General features: G+C 41.1%; 1 protein-coding gene across 1 annotated transcript in view; it reads right to left on the reverse strand.

Moving 5' to 3' along the window:
* Positions 1 to 3,257: 3,257 nt before the first annotated feature.
* Positions 3,258 to 18,687, reverse strand: part of LOC121672043 — a 17,406-nt gene continuing 1,976 nt past the window's right edge. Inside the window, exon 5 of the mRNA XM_042044467.1 lies at positions 3,258 to 3,330. Coding sequence (XP_041900401.1) covers positions 3,258 to 3,330 — 73 coding nt within the window. The remainder of the gene's footprint in view (positions 3,331 to 18,687) is intronic.

The raw sequence follows: 18,687 nt of genomic DNA on the forward strand, positions 1-18,687 counted from the left end.
CCATTCAATATTTGGCTCCCAAGTTGCCGTGACCCACACACAGACAAGTACTTGATTGTATAAACTTCATGGATTGTAGCAATAAACAAAAAATGGACTTTGCTGCCCAGCCTAATAATGAGGTATAACCAGTGGCTCAAGAGGACCAGCGTAGGTTGGCAAACACTGCACCTAGTGGTTCAAATTCAGGTTCAGTGTGCTTCCCCAGCCCAGGTGTGCTTCTGCAGGCAGTGCAGCAGCTGATTGTCACTGATGCCCTGGCAGCCTTGCGAAGTTTCTTGCTGTTGTTTGCAGCAAAAACAAGCTTTGGTAAGATGGCAAGGCATAGAGCCGAGTACAGTCCTCAAGAGAGAATTCAGTAGTAGTTTCAGTGATCCCAAGGAACAGCACTCAAAAGTGTGACACTGGCTAGCCAGAAACCAGTGAGTTGGGCAACAGTAAACCATTTTTATTTTGGGCAGGGCAGGTGGAAGTCCGTAATTCCAAGGCACTATCAACAGAATGAAGAGATTGCCCAATGGAAGGGGATTTTAGAGCTCTGACTACCTTTTTTTTTGGTAGTTTCTTCTATTTTTCTAGTGTTTTCTATTAGCTGTGTAAGTTATTACCACTACCCAGAGCACCCCAGCCAGCATTTCTCTCAGTAATGCAGGCTCTGATGTCCAGCCCTGTGGATTTTGCATATGCAGACTCCATGCCTCAGCATTCTCCTGGCTGGAGCAGCCTCCCTCCTACTGCCAGCCAAGGAGCAGAGTGAAGGCAATAGCCCTAGGGGTACAGGCTTGTTTAAACTAAGCCCTCATTATCTGACAGAAAGAAGTGGGAGCATAAATTGAAGTCAAAGCTGTGACTGACTGTGCAAAAAAATCATATGACTGCAGCGTCCTCATGTGACTGATGCTTTTTTTGTTGTTATTCAATCAGACATTCCCAGTTGAAATGTCAGGTTTCGACGGCATTCACAATTATTTTTTAAACCATGTGGGACATTAACTTTAATTTCACTCCTTTGTTTCCAGGTTGTTGATCCTAGAAGTGAAAAGTGACCTTCAAACACTGTGGTTCAGCACTGGAAGCCTGATCCAAAGTCTGCTGGGGAGAAAGGAGGTTTGAATGCTCGTTCCCAAGAGGGTTTTGAGAACCTCCAGAGGAAAACTGCTGACAACAAATGCCTGTTAATTAAAACCAAAAATTTATCAGCCTAAAAACAATAAAGTTGGTTAGGATGGAGTTTTTTGCCATGTTATTTGATACATGAAATTGTTACATAAATTTTGAGTGACAGTCTCAATAAGAACCAGCTGGTAGAAATTATTAAACATGTTGTAAATAGACTTCAGAGGCACTAAGGATCAGGCCTGTGGTTAGAGGAATCCAAACCCACCAGGGCTGGGGTAATAACTAAAAGGTGGCTTTACTGTGACACTCCAGTCCTTCATGTTCTTCCTCCTCTGCTCTTGGGCCTTAGATTACACATTCCTGCAGGGCTGACAAAGAAAATATTTGGGTCCACTTGTGCTGTGGCTGTGGCCAACATTCACAAAAAAAGAGGAGAAGAGAAGGGAAGGAAGAGCTAGGAGGAAGATAAGTGTAAAGGGAGTGAAAAGAAGGATAAAAGGCTAAGGAAATTATGATAAGTCAAGACTGAAGGGACCATCTGAAAACTGAGCTGACTTCTCCCAATGTCCTAGCCGTACCTTCCTGTGTCTGAAAATGAGTGTCTGAAACACTGAAGGGTTGCTTGAAACCATTGGATCATCACCTTGATGATCTTAAATTACCTTTACAGTTTTTACATCATTATTCTTGGCCTCTGAGAAACAGCTTTGCAATTTAAACAAGTGAATTGAATCAGGAAGTTATAAAGGAGAAAAGGTCTGAAATATGTCCTAAACGTTCTCCCAGCAAAGAAACACACATTCAGGGAGATTTAGGGCTTCATCTGACAAAGAAGTGCGTGGGCAGGAAGTGCTTGGTACTTCACAGCTTTACCACCTCAGTTATTAAATCTCATTGAGGAGATACACATCTCTGCTACCTGAAGGGCTGTCAGATGACAGGGTGTGAACACATCATGTGTACCTGCATGTCTAGACTAACAGAGCTGGCACGCTCACATTGCTATCACACTGCCATCAATGCAACACAAATACAGGAATTGTTTATCACTGCTCACAGAAACTTAAAAAAAAAAAAAAAAGTGCAAAGGCAAAAAAAAAGGAAGAAAAAAAAAAAGGGAGGATTGGAAGTATGAACTTGGCTTTTGGCCAAGCAAGCAAAGGAAAACAAGACAGTCTTGGTTTGGCAACCAGGTACATTTAGGTAAATGCTGTCTGCCATTAGCAGTGATCTCTCAAGGGAACTCTGCTGCTTAAGGCATGACAAATTATCTTTCTGGGAAGAAATCATCTGTGCCTCACTTCACATGGGACAGTGGGCATCAGCTGATTGAACCAAACATGTGAACAAAGCTGCCTTAGCAGTCTGCAGTTCTTGTACGGGGAAGGAAAAAAAGCTCCTGATCAGTTTCTAGTATCTCCATCTCAGTTTATCACTGAAAAATGAATTAACCCTTGCAGCTTATGAAACAGGCTTTTAGTAATTCCAGTGCAATTATTTTTTGCCTTTGTAGTAGGTAAAGCCATACATTTTACCATTTTTTATGGGAAGGTGTTTCCTTGCAGTCATACATTTCTCCAAATTCCTGTGTTGGAGTTGGTTATAGAATCATAGAATATTTTAGGTTGGAAAAGACCTTTAATATGCTTGAGTCCAACTCTTAACCCAGCGCTGCCAAATCCACCACTAAACCATGTCCCTAAGAGACACATATACACATCTTTCAAATACCTCTAGGGATGGTGTCTCCACAACTTCCTGGGCAGCCTGTTCCAATGCTTGACAACCCATTCTGTGGAGAAATTTTTCCTAATATCCAATCTAAAATTGTTTCCAATCTAAAGAATTTTTCCAAGCTCGGCATTTGACCACAGCTTAGGAACAAAGAATGATTACAGCATGACATAAGGCCCAGGGGTGACCTTATCTCTCTCTACAACTACCTGAAAGGAGGTTGTAGCAGGGGGTGATCAGTCTCTTCTTCCAGGTGACAACCAACAGGATAAGAAGAAATGGCCTGAAGTTGCACCATGGAAGATGTAGAATTTTTTTTGTGATACAAATAAGTTTTGGCAAGATTTGCTTTTGAGGGAAGGCTTGAATGAGCCTGCCAGCTCTCTGCTTTTTTTGGTCCCTCCCTACAAATGCCAAACTCCCTGCTCAGTCATAGCTGTGTGTGTGACAGTGCCCCAAAATGCCTCATGAAAGCAGCTTGTGGGGAAGGTAGCGGAACCCAAGAAATCACCTGCAGCACTTTGACATCAGCTAATCCTCACAAGAGCTCAGCCTTGAGATACAGACCCATAGAGTGCCCTGGTCCACTCATCCTCACAGGTGGACTTGTCTTCCCTGCCCATGGGAGGGCTGATCCATGCAGATGAGCAGCAGTTCAAGACAAAGCATGATTAACAGATACTGACCCTCCAGATTGCACCACACACCTTTTTTTTTTTAAAAGGTGTGTAAAGAAAGTAAGTTTATTAAACATCTCTGGCAGGTTTGTTGGGGTTTTTTTTTAACTATGATGATAGTGCAAGGAGGAAGTGTAGCTACCCTGGCACTCCCAGTGCTCTGCTGTGGTAGCCCATGGTCTTCCAAAATCCCTGTAAGCTTCTGGCCTGTTCTCTGTGCACCTCAGCTGACCCACTTTCATTTTTTGAGCTGCTAGAGTTAATTTGCAATCTGGACATTGGTTTTACTCTGCTATTTTTCTCATATTGATTTAATGAATTGTTAATGATGTGGTTTATAGTCACCGTGATTCGAGGCACAGACCTCTTCCAATCAGGAGAGCAGATGATTGCGGTGAAAGTGCATGATTATGGCTGCACGAGACCATATTTTTCATCATATTTTAATGAAATTGATTCAGGCTTCCCTGTTGCTCAGAGAAGTGTTAAAAGATTGATTTTGTATCATTCAGCTCAAGAGAGGAATCAAATTTTTGCTGAAAAGTTCTGTTTTCTCTAAAAACGTTAATTGATATTTTGGCTAGGAAGGAGAGAAAAATTTCTTTAAAAGAAGCAATCTAGAAACAATCAAACCAGCAAACCCCAGCCAAAAAGATGACCTATCAAAGAGAATACACTTAACATCTGCCATGGAGTTACTTTGGTGGGAGGACACTGAAGAAGTAGTTTCACAGTCAGTCTCCCAGTAGTCTCAGAGCTCCTTTAAAGCTTTTCTAAGAAACAAAGTAAACTGAATGTACTCAATTGCACCTTACTCCCTGTATATGCTATGTTTCACTTATTATGGGCGAGGGATAAGAGTTCACCACAGAAGCTCAGTTGTTTTATGGTCCAGTGAAATTGCCTTGACTGCTTAAGATATAACCTCAGCACTTCCCTGAAATAGGAGTCAGAACTAATGAAAATGCTGGCAGCTGAACTTTAGCGTAACATACTCTTTAATGTGTTAACATCAAAAAAATGGGCAAAATGCTGCATTTTTGGACTGTGTTCCCACTGACTCATAGCAGTAATTCAGAGAGTAACCTCTTCCTTAGAGGCTGGAACAGCAGTGAATATACAGGCAATAGAGAGAGGAGAAAAAAGATGAATATGTTACAAAGCAACCAGCCTTCTGTTTAAATGCCCCATTTAGATACTAACATTTATGGCACAAAAGAGAGGCAAACTGAGCAAGTGGAGTTGTTGTGGTCCTAGTGATATGTTGCTGTCACCTTAGGACTTAAATCCACCTGGATCCACCTTCTGTGGCTGAAAGCATTGAGGAGCACTCATTTGGAGGTCTGGAGGGAAATAGAAGGAAAAAGATCACACAGGGTTTGGTTTGAATTGGGTTTTTCCAAGTTTGCCCGTTGCCATTTGCACAGAGTGGTCATGGCTTGCCAGGGCCGTGGGTTAATCAGTGAGGCACAGGAGGAGCAGCCTGCCTGTGCCATAACTTGCCCATTCCCACTCATCCATCACCACCTTGACTCGTCTTCAGCTGCTGCAGAGTAACAGGTGGCAGGGTCAGGCCCTGATGTTCTGCTGGCAGGGCAGGGGAGGACACCCAGCCTGGTAATGCCCCCAAATCAGTGTGGGTTACCGCCCTGCCCCACAGCTGGAGGGGCTCCTGCTTGCATAAACTTCAGCAGGAGCTGCTGCTTGACTGGGACAAATGTGCTTTTTTAATGCCCTGTTCCCAAAAGCATTTACATAATAATCTTTAAAAGTTCTGATCATATGTGGGCAGGGAAATATGTTAAATATATAGGAGTTAGTCTTCTGAGTTCATCTTAAATGAACACCAATATCCTTTATTTATATTCTGTGTGATAGGAGCAGTAAATTTGCACTGATTCTGTTTTAAATCTGCATTGGAATATGGTTATTTTATTTCAGCTTTCTTTGCCAATACTGGAAAATCTAACATGGCTTTATTGTGTTACCGTGTGAGAACCAAAAAATTGATTTAATACAGCAGCCTACTTGCAATCCCTGGCTTAAAAGAAATACTGAGGGTAAAATCTGTCTAGCATGTGGACTGCACTGATCACCAGAACTATGAGCTCAGCATGGGAAATACTATATAACATTATTAGAATCATTACAGGAAATGTGTGTGCATCATGCAATAGAAAAATCTGCTTCTTAGATCTATAATTTAAACTGTCTCCCCAAAAAGAGCAAAATAGCTTAAATCTTTCCTCAGCCACGCTGCTTAATTGCAGCTGGTGGCTCAGAGCACTGCTGTACCCAGTGGTCTGGGAGGAAGGGAAAGCTCTTTGGTGCCCAGCATAAGAGGCTTCACTGCAAATGGTTCACTCTGCAAATGGTTTGGTTCTGCTGCTTGTGGAAAGAAGCTGAACAGTTATTAAAAAAAATTCTGATCCAGTGTGTGCCAGTTGCCCTTCTTCTCAGTAAAGGCTATTATATCCAATCTGAATAGTCTGACTTTAGTGCTGTGCTGTGTCTGACATCAAATTATAAAATATGGAATAGACCTGAAGAAAAGAAAGTAAAGAAATGAGAAGCGTAAGTGAAGAGGAGGAAAATGGATTGTACATTCAGACCTCTATAAATTCACATTGATTTCTCATGCTGCAGTTGTGGTGAGAGGTATTTGGAGGAAGGCAAAAAATAAGTTTTTATGAATTAAGAACAAAATTATGAAATGAAAATAGATATTATTTGATCTCTTAGTTACTAATTGTTACATTTCAGAGTACCTAGTTCTTCTATTATTACACAATACAAAAGGACTTTTGGCAAGAAAATCTAGTTATTGAATGATGTGCTATAGAACAAAAAATAAAAACAAGAAGCATCAGTGTTTGCTGAGACATAGAGGCCAGGGAAACTCAAGTTATAAATTCTTCACTGAGCAATTTTTTTATCAGTTCAACTTCTGTGGATGCTCTAGTAACAAATAAAAACTACATCAAATGGGTGCTGAGAGAACACGAATTAATTACTTATGCCTTTCCACGTATTTGAATTTTATTCAAATCAAGAAGAAATTGAGAAATTTAGACAAGACACTGACGAAAGTAAAGAAATGTAGTATATAACCCAAATGACTATATTTGTTTTATTTAGAATATAATGGGAGGTCAGAGCTTCTTTACCTTTTCAGGCTGTTTATTTGTCTAGGATGAAATTCAAAAGTCTGAAACCGGGAGCAAATGATGAAGCTGTTTACCTGTTTTGGCAGCCAAATTACTGGATTTCACCCAGATACACATTTATATTCTCTTCCTCTTCTGTGACCCTATACTTTTATTTTGAACAGACAAATGTTTATATTTTTAGGCATAAATAATCTTCCGAGTGGTAAAACTCAGCTGAAGGTCACTGATGAGTGAAAATGAACCTCACAGTGAGAAAGCCATTGGATGTCTTTGTGGTGGTGTTGTCACTTGGCAGTGGGGTGAGAAGTGGCCTTGGCAGTGCTGGGTTAATGTTGGACCCACTGATCTTAAATGTCTTTTCCATCTGAATCTATGGTTCTGCAAGTAAAGAGCATTGCTGAGGCACCAGGCTGGACCACTGTCAGCAGCAGCCACTTTTGGATCAGTATTTTGCGTGGATATGGTTTTCACCAATACCTCAGAAGAAATCCAGCTCCGGGTTCTGGTAGATGTCTTTACCTGAAAAGACATCTCAAAATTTTCCTGTTAAACTGCAGCTGAACTATCAGAACAGTGAGATCAGTTCATTTGCTTTTATTTTTTGCTTGCGTCTTAACACTTAGTACAAGAGTGAGTTACAATGCAAATCTCCCTGTCTACCTGGAGCATGGTGGAAAGCTTCAGAGTAAATGCTCAGGGCCATGTGGCTGAGGACAGAAGGGGGAGAGAATTTTCAGAAAAAATGTTCAAAACAACACTTCTGTCTGAGGCTGCTTTGCACAAAGTCTGCCAGACAATGGCCGTTCATCATCTTCTCAGCCATGCAAACAGAGAGGGAAAGCACAATGAGGTGGAGTGTTCCAAACATCTGCAGCTGTGTAGAAGATGCATGAATATGAATGAGGAGACTCCTTTACCACTCTAGTCTTTGGGTAAAAAAGTTATTAATAATTCTACAAGTGAAGCAGGAAAATCAAGTGAAGGGAGGGTTAGTAACACTTTAAGCAAAATGAACTCTGCAATTATAACAATATGTAAAATACCATGCAGCTGTATCTGTAATTAGCAATAACCACCCTCAACACTCTGCCCACTGTGCAGTGTATTTCTGACCCTGTCCATTCCCCCAGCACCCCTAAAGCTCTGTTAAGGACATGTGCTTGCAGTGATGGAACACATTTGAAGGCAACTTCGATTTATTTCCTCAGTTCATATGAAATGGGAATATTCTGAAAGAAAGTGACTGAAGGTGACATTTTGTTTAGCAGCCCACCAGAACATCATAAACCAGCTCCCCTTCCCTCTGGATAAGCCAGCATGGTCTTCCCAGGAGCTAATACAGTCCCTGCCTGGGATTGATATAACACTGACACCTCCTCCTTTGTTTAAGCAGCTAAAATGTTTCTGGCTATCTAAATTCTGTAGAAAAATGTGTGAAAATCACAAAGTATTTAATTAAGAATTGTGTGCCAGGTCTTCAAGGCTTTTAGAACTACAGCAACTTCAAATAGAAATTAAGGAGCAAACTGCATTATGAAATTTTTGAAGTCAAATGTAGCAGGGCTTAAGGACATTATTTGAGTGTGCTGAAAGGCACAGGGAGGACATTTATGCTGTTCCATAGTGACATGCTTTGGACTTCAGGTGACATTTGTTGGAAAGCTTCAACACGGTCTGTTCATACAGATAGAAGTCCAAAGCTCCAGAAAATACAATCTCCTTGAAGTTTTTGCTCACATTACAGAACCTGACTCTTCATCACAGCTCTGTACTGAAACAGACGGATGTGCAAACTCTGTCTTTTATTGATCTACAACATGTTTTATAGTTTTCATTCCTATGGTATTTGTATGCTTTGTGTGTGTTTTCAATTATGCAGAACTCTCTCTCACAATGCATTTGCAATGGATACTATTTTTAAATTGGGGGGAAAAAAAGTTTCAGGTTATTTACAAAAGAGGAAAGGTGATTTCTACCAAGTCACCTAGAGCTTTGAGATGACTTTCATTAAAACAAGCATCCATGATACACAAGAAAGGCTTTGGCTCTTAAGAGCTGCTTCTGGTTAGAATGTAAATGAGAACTATTCATTATTTAAATAAGAACAAATATAGACTAAAACAAAGCAGGCAATTTAAAAGAGGATCCATCCCTACTCATTGCATTCTTGTTGGATGGGTTCTTTTGCCACACCTCAGTGTAGGGCCGTTTCAGAGGCTGTAAGGGTCTGTTTCCCATTAGTGACCTTTGGTTAAGTTCCTTTCTGAATCCCACCTCCTTTGCTGTTTAAGTCAGTCCTTCAATGCTTTTGCAGAAGGTTGTGTACAGAAGGTTGATGGACACAATTTTTTGGCTAATAATAATTTACAGAGATAGTGCTGAGGGCAGGCAGATACATCTTCAAGATATATCACAATCTTTAGTGAGAGCTTTTAAATTCAGTTAAAAAATTACTGGCTGGGGGAGATTATAATGGACAATTTAGGCAACCAGAATGGTATTTAGTTCTATTTCTTATGTACCTGCAAACCATTAAAAAGAAGCAGTTTTGTCCAGGATATGTTACCTTTCATTTACCTTTAAAGTCTCCCAATAAGCATATATTAATTTAAATTCTAACAGCCTACAGCAGGTTTTCAAATTGAATAGGGTGAGAAATTTTAAAAGGTCATAGTAATAAGGACAAAACTTATCTGGTTAGCTAAAAGGATTCCTTTGATGTTTTTATCTTCCCAGGTTTCACTGCAATTAAGAACTGGCAAAACAAACTTGCTAATAGAACCACTTAGTGTTGGAACCACAGCAGTGTTTAGCAGGCATAATCAGCTATCACTGCTTTGTACTAAGCATTTCATGACCGTATAATGACCATCCAGGCAGCCAAGCACCAGCACTGCAGGTTCTGCAGTACGACCTTGGCTCAGCCAGCCTTCCCCCATGCCAGCTTTGGTGCCCTGGACAATGCAACCTGACTTAGTACTTGCCTATTACCTATATAATTCATTAATTGTAAGCAAAGAGTGCTCTTGTGTTAACCCAAGCTCTTCAGGTAGCCATAGGGTCAGCAGGTACTCTTTGGTGGCTTTCAATTTGGCCAATTCAGATAACAACACTTGGGGGGGAGGGAGAATGTGGCAGCAGAGAATGAGAACAGGCAGCACAGTTATACCTCTTTTTGTATGATTAGGGCAACGCTTTGATGATCCAGGACACAGAGTGTGATTGTGACTGAATGAATCCAGACAGTAAGAGATGTTTTTCCCTCACACACAGCAGACTGAAGAAGCCCCAAAAGCCACTGATTGCCTCTGTTCAAACTGGAGAGAGCTGTCCATGCATCAGCCTATGGAGCCTCCTTTATTCTGCAGGGCAACCACAGCCCTCTGAAAAGGATCCAAAACATTCAAGGCGACCCAAGTCTGAATAAGAATATTTAGACTCACCAGTAACCTGAAGCTCAGGCAGACTCCAGAGCATGGCTCTCATGGGCTTTTCACAGGAAACACCACTGAACAGTAATCACAAGTCCCCTAACTTGATGTCACCATCACACTCTCCTGTACCTTAAGCCTTATGGAGTGAGTTTTGTTAGATTTAAGATTAGAAGAGGAATGAATATGCAAATTTCCTCCATTGAACTGAGCCAGCAGTTTCTTCAAAATAATCAGGATATGTGAAATGTCTTAAAAAATTTCACATACTTTGGCAGAAATGCCATTCTTTGCCAAATGAAAGAGCAAAGAAAATTAATATACTGTGTCCTATGACAGGATAAAAGGTTAGTGATACACTAATGGGTTAGTGCACAATTATTTCTAGAAACTGGTCAGAAGGCAAAAAACGTAGTAGCAATTGTTTTATTTTATCAGATTGTTATTTCCAGTTTCATTTAAGAGAAAGATCATTCATGGTTTCTGTTTCATTGTAGAAGCTCTTCTGCAATGATCCTGTTTTTCTCGTAAGTTCTGAGAGGCTGGAAGGTTCTACAATGGCAGGATCCTAGGAATCCTGAGAGCAGAGACTTGAGGTCCATCTGCAAAGTTCTTGGATCATGGATAATTTCACTGATTTCCATTAAGTATGAAACTGACAGCAAGTTGGCAGGTCCCAGGGTGGAGTTACAACCTTTGGTTCTTTTACATCTGAACTGACATAGCTCCTTGTTCCTAGGTTAACTTCATGTTTGAACATGGAAGAATCTTGCTTTAATACTTGAAACAAGATGGTTTTGAGCCACAGAATGTGTGTGTGAAACCTAATTTCCTATAGTTTGGTGCCCTTTGTCCTCTTTAATACCCCAATGAGGCAAAAATCTGGTAAACTACTCTAGATACCAGATTTCCATGGGTGCTGATCAGCCAGACAGTTGCTAACAGTATTCATAGCAGCTGAGTTTAGCCTGCTTTTTCTTCCTTGCCAATTCTTACTATAGCTATGAGAATATGGTCATCTTTGAAAATTAATTTCCTGAAAATTGGCCATGGGTTTAAAAAAAATGACTGGTGCAGGAGGAACCACAGACAAATGACCAGACAGTATAATCAAAACCACGTAATTTTTTTAGGAAACCTGCTAAAATTGAGCAATTTGGATATTAACCAGAAAGCATAATGAATTGGACCTCAGCAGCTTTCTGGCTCCTGTGAACTATGTCAGATACTAAAATTGGTATTTGGGAGTCCTGCTTTCATGGGGAATTTTTTAGATGGATGACAGCCAGCACCACAACCCTGGGGCGTCTTCTCTAGAGATGAGTCCACACTGAGGGTCTGTGAGAGCGGAGCAGAGCATGGAAGATGCAAAGTGTGCACTGGGGCTTTGTGGCTTCTGAGTCCCCTGGCTGACCTCCAGGGCCGCGTGAATCATCACAGGCCCAGCATCAGAGGTGGGGCTGCTGTAAAATGCAATTTATTTCCTCTTCCTGTATGCCAAGTACTGCAATATATACAAACTCCCAAGTAAATCATTTCAGACGCACAGCTATAAATTTCAGTCACACACACTCTAACAGATTTTTTAAAACAGCAACAAAAAAAAATCACATATTGTTCTCATGCACTCTTTAGTTACTTTATAGGACTCCCTCTGTTCGTGACTGTTTCTGTTATTGTTGGAAGAATAAACCTTCTCAAAATAGATCACTGTAAGGATGAAATCTGTCCAGTGACCACTTAAGTAAAGTTTGCTGCCAGAACCAGTTTATTTCAGCTGCGATCACGAAGAGTCTTGTGTGCATTTATTTGCTTGTTCTTCAGTACTGTCTGTAATATTGAGACTCTCTGCTAGTATCTTTAATGTTATCCAATGCTTTTCCAAAACGAAGTAGGTAAATACATAGGAAAAGGTCAGAGAGAGATCCCTGTTTTTTTCAACACAGACAGGACAGCCTTATATGTCATCAGCTGTCCAGCATACCTTGGTTACCTCAGTATGGGCCTATTATTGGCAACCATACGTATTTCCTTCTGCAAGAACGAACTCAGATTGCTTGTGTTACTTGTATAATGTGTGCTCTTTGATATGTGCTGCTCTGAAGTTGTGCTATGAAAAGAAGGATGGGCTTGTGTTTCAGCCTTATAACCCAAAGTTAGGATGTCTGGGTTTTTTCCCCTGACAGTATCATGGATTTCAGCAAACTTGCCTGCATATTTTGTGCCCTTTTCCCCCCTGCTTTTTCTCATCTTCTGTACAGCAATGCTCAGAAGGGAAAAATAGGAGAAAGTTAATTTGACTGTTATCAGACACAAACAATTAAGCAACTGTTTGCAGATGGACTACAGTCATTCCTGTGGAGGCCCAGAGGTGTCTCCTCCTTCCCTGGGTTGTATGCCTGATGGACAACAAAATGCTGGTGGTCCCCAGTGCACTAAAGGGGTGGGGGACTAGATCACGAGCCAGGCGGGAAGGTACATAGCTGTATCAGTGTTCTTTAGGAGAAAAGAAACCTTTAGATGTGTTTCAGACAAGTGCCTGGAGAGACAGAAGCACACTTCTGTCAGGGTCAGGGAGGAGCTTTAGTACCCCGGAGTTTCTAGGTGTGCTACTCCTGAGCAGGACAGGCAGAGGCAGCTGTCTGGGAGGAACAGGCAGGAGGAGTTGACCGGTGGTTATAGAGCACGGTCAAAGGTTAAGTGGGTGTCATTTTGCTAGAAATGCCATGTGATATGGAGTTTGAATATGTGAGTGATGGGCACGGATGGGACAGAACCTTGAAACAGCACCAGCTGGAGAGACAGGTCATGCTGGAGCTGTATCAGCACCCACTGTGATGTACAGCTCTGCTTGTGTGCTCGGGCTGGCCTGGAGGTGCCTGCAGGCTGGGACTCTCTTTTAGGCTCTGCCAAGCTCCTGGGGTGAAGTTCAAGCAGTGCTTCACTTTGCAAGGGCCTGTTGGCCCCCAGCCCATGGGAGCTCCCGAGCAAGGCTATGGGAGAATGCTGAAGGCTGTCTTCTGCCCCAGAGAGTGCATATATCCTGAATACAGAAGGTTCTTCTCCACCTCATCTATTGTCCCTTTATGATACAGGAACAGTAAGTGATACCAGCCTTTTTTTTTTTTTTTTAATGCAACCCATGGTTATAAACTTTTATTTCAGTTTTATATTATTTTAGTTCTAGTTCATAATTGCAGATACTTCAAGGGAAGCCCATACTTGCAGAAGTAAAATGCAGTAACAAAATTTCATGTGCCTATAAAGAGAGTTTTAATACTGAAGTGCATCACAAGCCAGAGCTGCACAGATGCTTGTCAGAAAACCACCACAGCATTGGGTAGCCTTTTCTCTGATAGAAAAGCTATCAGAGATCAAAACTTTACCTCAGTTTCCTCTTAAATGTGATGTGACGTGGTTTTACATGCACACATGCAAATGTTACTTGCTTGATTCACACAGGAAGGTTGGTTTATTTTGTAGAACTAATCTAGTTAGTTTATAGGGCATATGCAATGGGAATATTTCATGTGACTTGCAAAAATAAGGCTCCATTGAAGACTTACAGAAGCCTTCCTTGATGTTGACCAGAATGCATTTCGTTTGCTAAGAACCCACTGCCACAACAGAACAGAAATTCAGGTGGAACAGGATGTAATTGCTGCAGGTACTTTAAAACCACCAGATTGCATTTCTGATGACTACCATGCAATTAGCAATGCAACAGATCTGCTTGCTGGAAGGGGAAAGGCAAACTTGTTTCTTATATCCCTCATGTGACTTGGTAAGAACAAATCCTACTGGCTGTAGAGGAAAGACAAAGCAATCCATGTGCCTGAATAAAAATGTTCATCAGCCCACCGACATTTAAATCTTGTTTTTCTTGCTCTTCTTCCCTCCATTTTAAGATCTGGCTTTGTTTCTTTGCAGGAGGGTAAGTCCCACCAAGGAGCCTGTTGCGTGATACTGAAAATTTGCAAGAGTGTTGGAGATTAAATAAGCATATTGCCTAAGGCTGAGCTGCTAAGAACAACTCTGTTTTTTTACTTAGCTATTCTTAACAGAAGAACCAGGTAATTGCAAGGGAGAGTTTCAAGGCAAGTGTAAGTTTCAAGACCAAGAGGCATATTCACTCCCAGGATTAGAGAGTTAATCTGCTTCTTTAAAATCAGTGGAGAGAGGTTCCCTCTTTATGGCCAGCCCCCTGAATCATTCCAAGGAGGCACATACAGCTGCCTGCCCCAAATGCTCGGTGTTGCAATCCTGTCACTCTCTGCAAAAGTGGTGGTGTATTTTGGTTCAAATCTGCTTATGCTGTCTGCTGCATCCCTGAGGACATGTACTGTTAAGTCCTGACAAGCAGGGACTTGGTTCCAGTGTTTTGGTTTTGGCTTGGCCAGATCTTAACAGAGGTGTAGAACAGGACTTTTCCACGTGGGAAACTTTCTGTCTAAAAGTCTATGGAAGTAGTGCAATATTGTGGTTACTAGAATGCCTTCAAAATCCTGTTTCCTCCTTCCTGAGAGGGTACCCTTTCAAAAAGACAGTCATTCCATGTCGCAGCCTCTGCTCTCACCAAGCAGTAAAAATTCAGCTCTTAAGTTCCCTCCTAAATTCTCATTTCCAATGGCTTTGCTTGCCCTCTGAATCTCTACTCATCTCACAGCTCTCTGGCAATCGCAGGCTCAGAACTAAGCGGAGCATTACTGTAGCCATAGGAGATTCCTACAGCTCAAACTACATTTTACTCATCTGAACCACCATGGCTTCAGATCTCACTTATTGTCAGCACCTTTCAACTCTACAGTTTGCTCCCACTCTCTGGACACTAGCAGTCCAGACTTTTCCTTCAGCTTACATTAGGCTTATGTTGGGTCAAATATAATTAGGTATCTACTTAAACTGTCTAAATACAATTTGTGGCTTTCTTCCTCCACTATTGCCCAGGTAAATATCTCTCTCTACCCTCTACATTAGGACATGGGAGGTGGACTAGAAACAAAAGCATTCACTCATAGATGTTTCTGATTAACCACTAACCCTAATCATGGTCACATAAACCTCTGAAATGCTTGTATCAAATGCTTTACTAAAAGCCGATTGATTTGTCTTTACAATCTCCTCAAATTATTTGTAATTGTCAACAAATTAAGTACCTTTGCTCACGGAGGTATGTTATTTCCTCAGTCTGCTAGCACATCCCTAATGTTCTGCCACTTATCTGAGTGATATCACTTACCAGAACTGTAGCAAGTCCATTATCTGATTCCCTTACTGACCCATAGAGCAAATTATCTGGACTCCCACTATGCTGCAGTAAGCTCACATTTCACAAATATTTTCTTACTTGTTTTCATAAGTTACTGCATTACATCCTCATTGATTTTCAACCATCCCTCATTTCAAGTCCTTTTAAAATAGATTTCCACCATCTCAGAGTTATCAATCTCACTTCAGTGTTCCTGTATTAATAGGCTTTTCATATTCCTTTCCCTCCCCAGGCACATTTGTGAAAGCTCTTCTTTCCTTAGCCTTCTGGTCATTGTTAATTTATTGTTGTGGATGCCCTTGGCTTGTTCTCTGAGGCTTAAATCCAGTCAGCTGATTATTTGCAGTCCATCTTCCCTCATTCAGTGTAAGGCTACCATGCACGTTGTAAAATTAAAGAGCACGTGGCTACTGTGATGTTTAATTTTTAAGACTTAATTGTAATGCTTTCGGATGTTCACAGGTTTTTTTTCCTTCTCAGCAGCTAAATCACGTTTTGAGATCTGCCAGTGCTGCTACTATGGGAGGAAAAAGGGCGGAGAAAATTCCATTTGTTAGATGCTGGGTTGCTTCCTCAGCTGGGGCAGTGGAGAGTTTCTCTCCTGTATACAGCCAGTCTCAAGCACTGCTGTCTGGGGATTAATCCATGATCTCTTGAAAACCAAAACTTAATTCTTCAAATTAGTTGTTTGTACCACACTGCAGGAATTTCAGTGACTCATAAATCCTATTATTTCAAAGTAAGGGAAGTACTTGAAAACAGCACATGGAGCTTGAATGTTCCAGCCTGTTTCACAGACCAAGATTTTCTGCTAATCAGGACATTACACATCTTTGCTTGGACATTCACCTGATGTTTCCTGTTCTAAATCAAGATACAGTGAGTGACATCTGTGAGTCTGCTGCCACCCTATATGTGTTTTTATATGCCAGACCACAATATTATGACTTACTGGAGAGCAGCCATATACCAAAAAAACAGTTGCAAAAAGGAGAAGTTAAAAAAATGAAAGAATTGTAGCTAATCGAAGGTATTATTTAGCTTCCTTTGTGCTTGCAACCAACTTTGATATCAAGCATACCAAAAGCAGTAAAGGACAAACAGAAGAAAAATAAACACAGAGCAAATATTGGGATAGATTGCTTCAGTCTAACAAATTGTTGCCTATTTTCTGCAGTTTAGTGAGCCCCCTAGAGTAAAACTACTCCCTTCTCTTCTATCCTACCCTTATCCCTCCTGCAGCCAAACACACAGCTTGCCTTTTGCGAGGTAAGTCATGTCACACTGCTCCCTGCCATCTTTTCAGATGATCAGAAGCTCATTTGTGAAAACACCAAATCCTAGTATCTCTGTAATAGTAATTTCCAAAAAATTTTTCTTTTAAGGGTGAGGAGATGATCTAAAAAACCACATTTGAATAAACGTTTTTATTTCTTGTAATCTGAATTAGGAATACCTCACTTAATCTTTCTGTTTCTTAATGGCAGGGTGATCTAACACTTAAAAATTCCCTTCTTCCTCTAGGTCTCCATAGGTTAGAAGGATGTTTGAGAACATCTACCTAATATTCTCTGGGTATGTGCAGGAGAATATTCCAATTTTCTTATGGCCTTACAACTTTTTTTTTTTTTTTAAAGCAAAATACTTCAGTTTAAAACAGCACATGCATACTTTTAAGCCTGCAAAGTTCCTAGCAGCAACAGCCTGCTGAGATATGTACACCTGCAAGTTTCTGCTACATCTACACTGAGCACACACACTGAGGAACCTGGATCTCCAAGAAGGCTGCAGAGTGTCTACTACTGCAGCCCTAAGCCTTAGGGTCTATCACCATGTCCTGCAGCCGTAGGGAGGAGGAGAGAAGATCCAGCAGGCAGGAATTGTGCAGCAAGATTGATTCATTTAATTATTTTACAAACTCTTTTTACAGATTTTTTTTTTCATAGTCTAATTGGAAAAGGATCAGCCACCCCTTGGGGGTGATTGGCTAAAATCTTAAAACATCCATTGTCAAAATATTTTCCTACTATACTATAAGCAAGACTTCTCAAGGATGCAGGTGATTGGTTGTTTACAGAACTCGGCTACCTCTTCTGTGAGAGAGAAAAGTCTCTCAGGGGCTTAGAAAATAGCAAGAAAATCCTTGCTAGCAGCATTTTTGTATCCACAAGTGTCTGCCCCCAGCCCACCATTCTAGATGTTGTTCAGTCATTCCCACTGTTTAGCAAGCCAGTATCTGATGGACCTGTGGTCGGATACATGACACTAGTGAAGTTTTACGTAGGACCACGAAAACTGAAATGTTTTCTGCAAGTGTTAAAGAAACATTGATTTAGTTATGTGTATCCTGGAGCAAACTTTTGCTTTCCTCTTACAGATGAGGTTTGACAATTTTAGACTACTGAGGGGAGGGCCTGGTCAAGAGCAAATGTTCTCCTTCCCTGAGTCTAGGACATCCTCAGAAGATTCCTGACTCCTGCTTTAGAGCCTCTTGGCAACAAAATTGAAACCTTAACATCTTGACTTCAGGAGGGGTAATGTTAATATATGCACCCATCAAGTTTTGAGAACCTGACAACAAAATGCCTTCAGTTCACAGAAAGGCAGTTTTGCTACTGCTTGCAAAGTTGCACCTAGGAGGCATCAAAATAACAACCCACAAGCTCCTTCTGCAGGATGAACACTTTCAGGGCTGTCCTCTCCCAATGATGTGACATTCCTGCAGGTTTAGTGACCTCAGGCAAAACTACTGAAAACCGCTGAATTGTGGCAACTGGCACTGGCTCCCAGAGGACAGAAGGGTGTAGTGTGGCACAGACCACACAGGAGCCATCCCTCTCTCTCAACACACAATCCTCCAGTGCTGCACAACCCCTCAAAGAGGCAGAAGACAAGGCTGTCCAAGAAGCAGTCTCGTACTGCATCTGTCTTTCTAGGGTTCCATTCACAGCAGGCTGTGAATACTTGACTGAAGCACTGTTTCTTTTGACCCAACCATTTTATATACGGTGTTTCCCCAGAATTTCACAGGACAGCAAATACAAGGTAATGTTCCATTTGAGTTTCAACAGTTCATTGCTCAGATGTAAAAAGTCTGTTCCAAAACAAACAAGAAATTATAAAATATAATATCCACATATTTATACCTGTAAATTTACTCCTGCAGGAAACTTGAGAGATGAAACAAAACTTAAAAGAAGCATTTTATTTCACTTCAAAACATGTTACTTCTGAACAAACTTAAAAGGTCAAAAGCATTTAAAAGTTCTAATGGTGGTGGCTTAAGA

Source organism: Corvus kubaryi, unplaced genomic scaffold (genome assembly GCF_017639235.1).
Source record: "Corvus kubaryi isolate FWS band 111438036 unplaced genomic scaffold, C.kubaryi_AGA036_p1.0 37398, whole genome shotgun sequence".
NCBI lineage: Eukaryota > Metazoa > Chordata > Aves > Passeriformes > Corvidae > Corvus > Corvus kubaryi.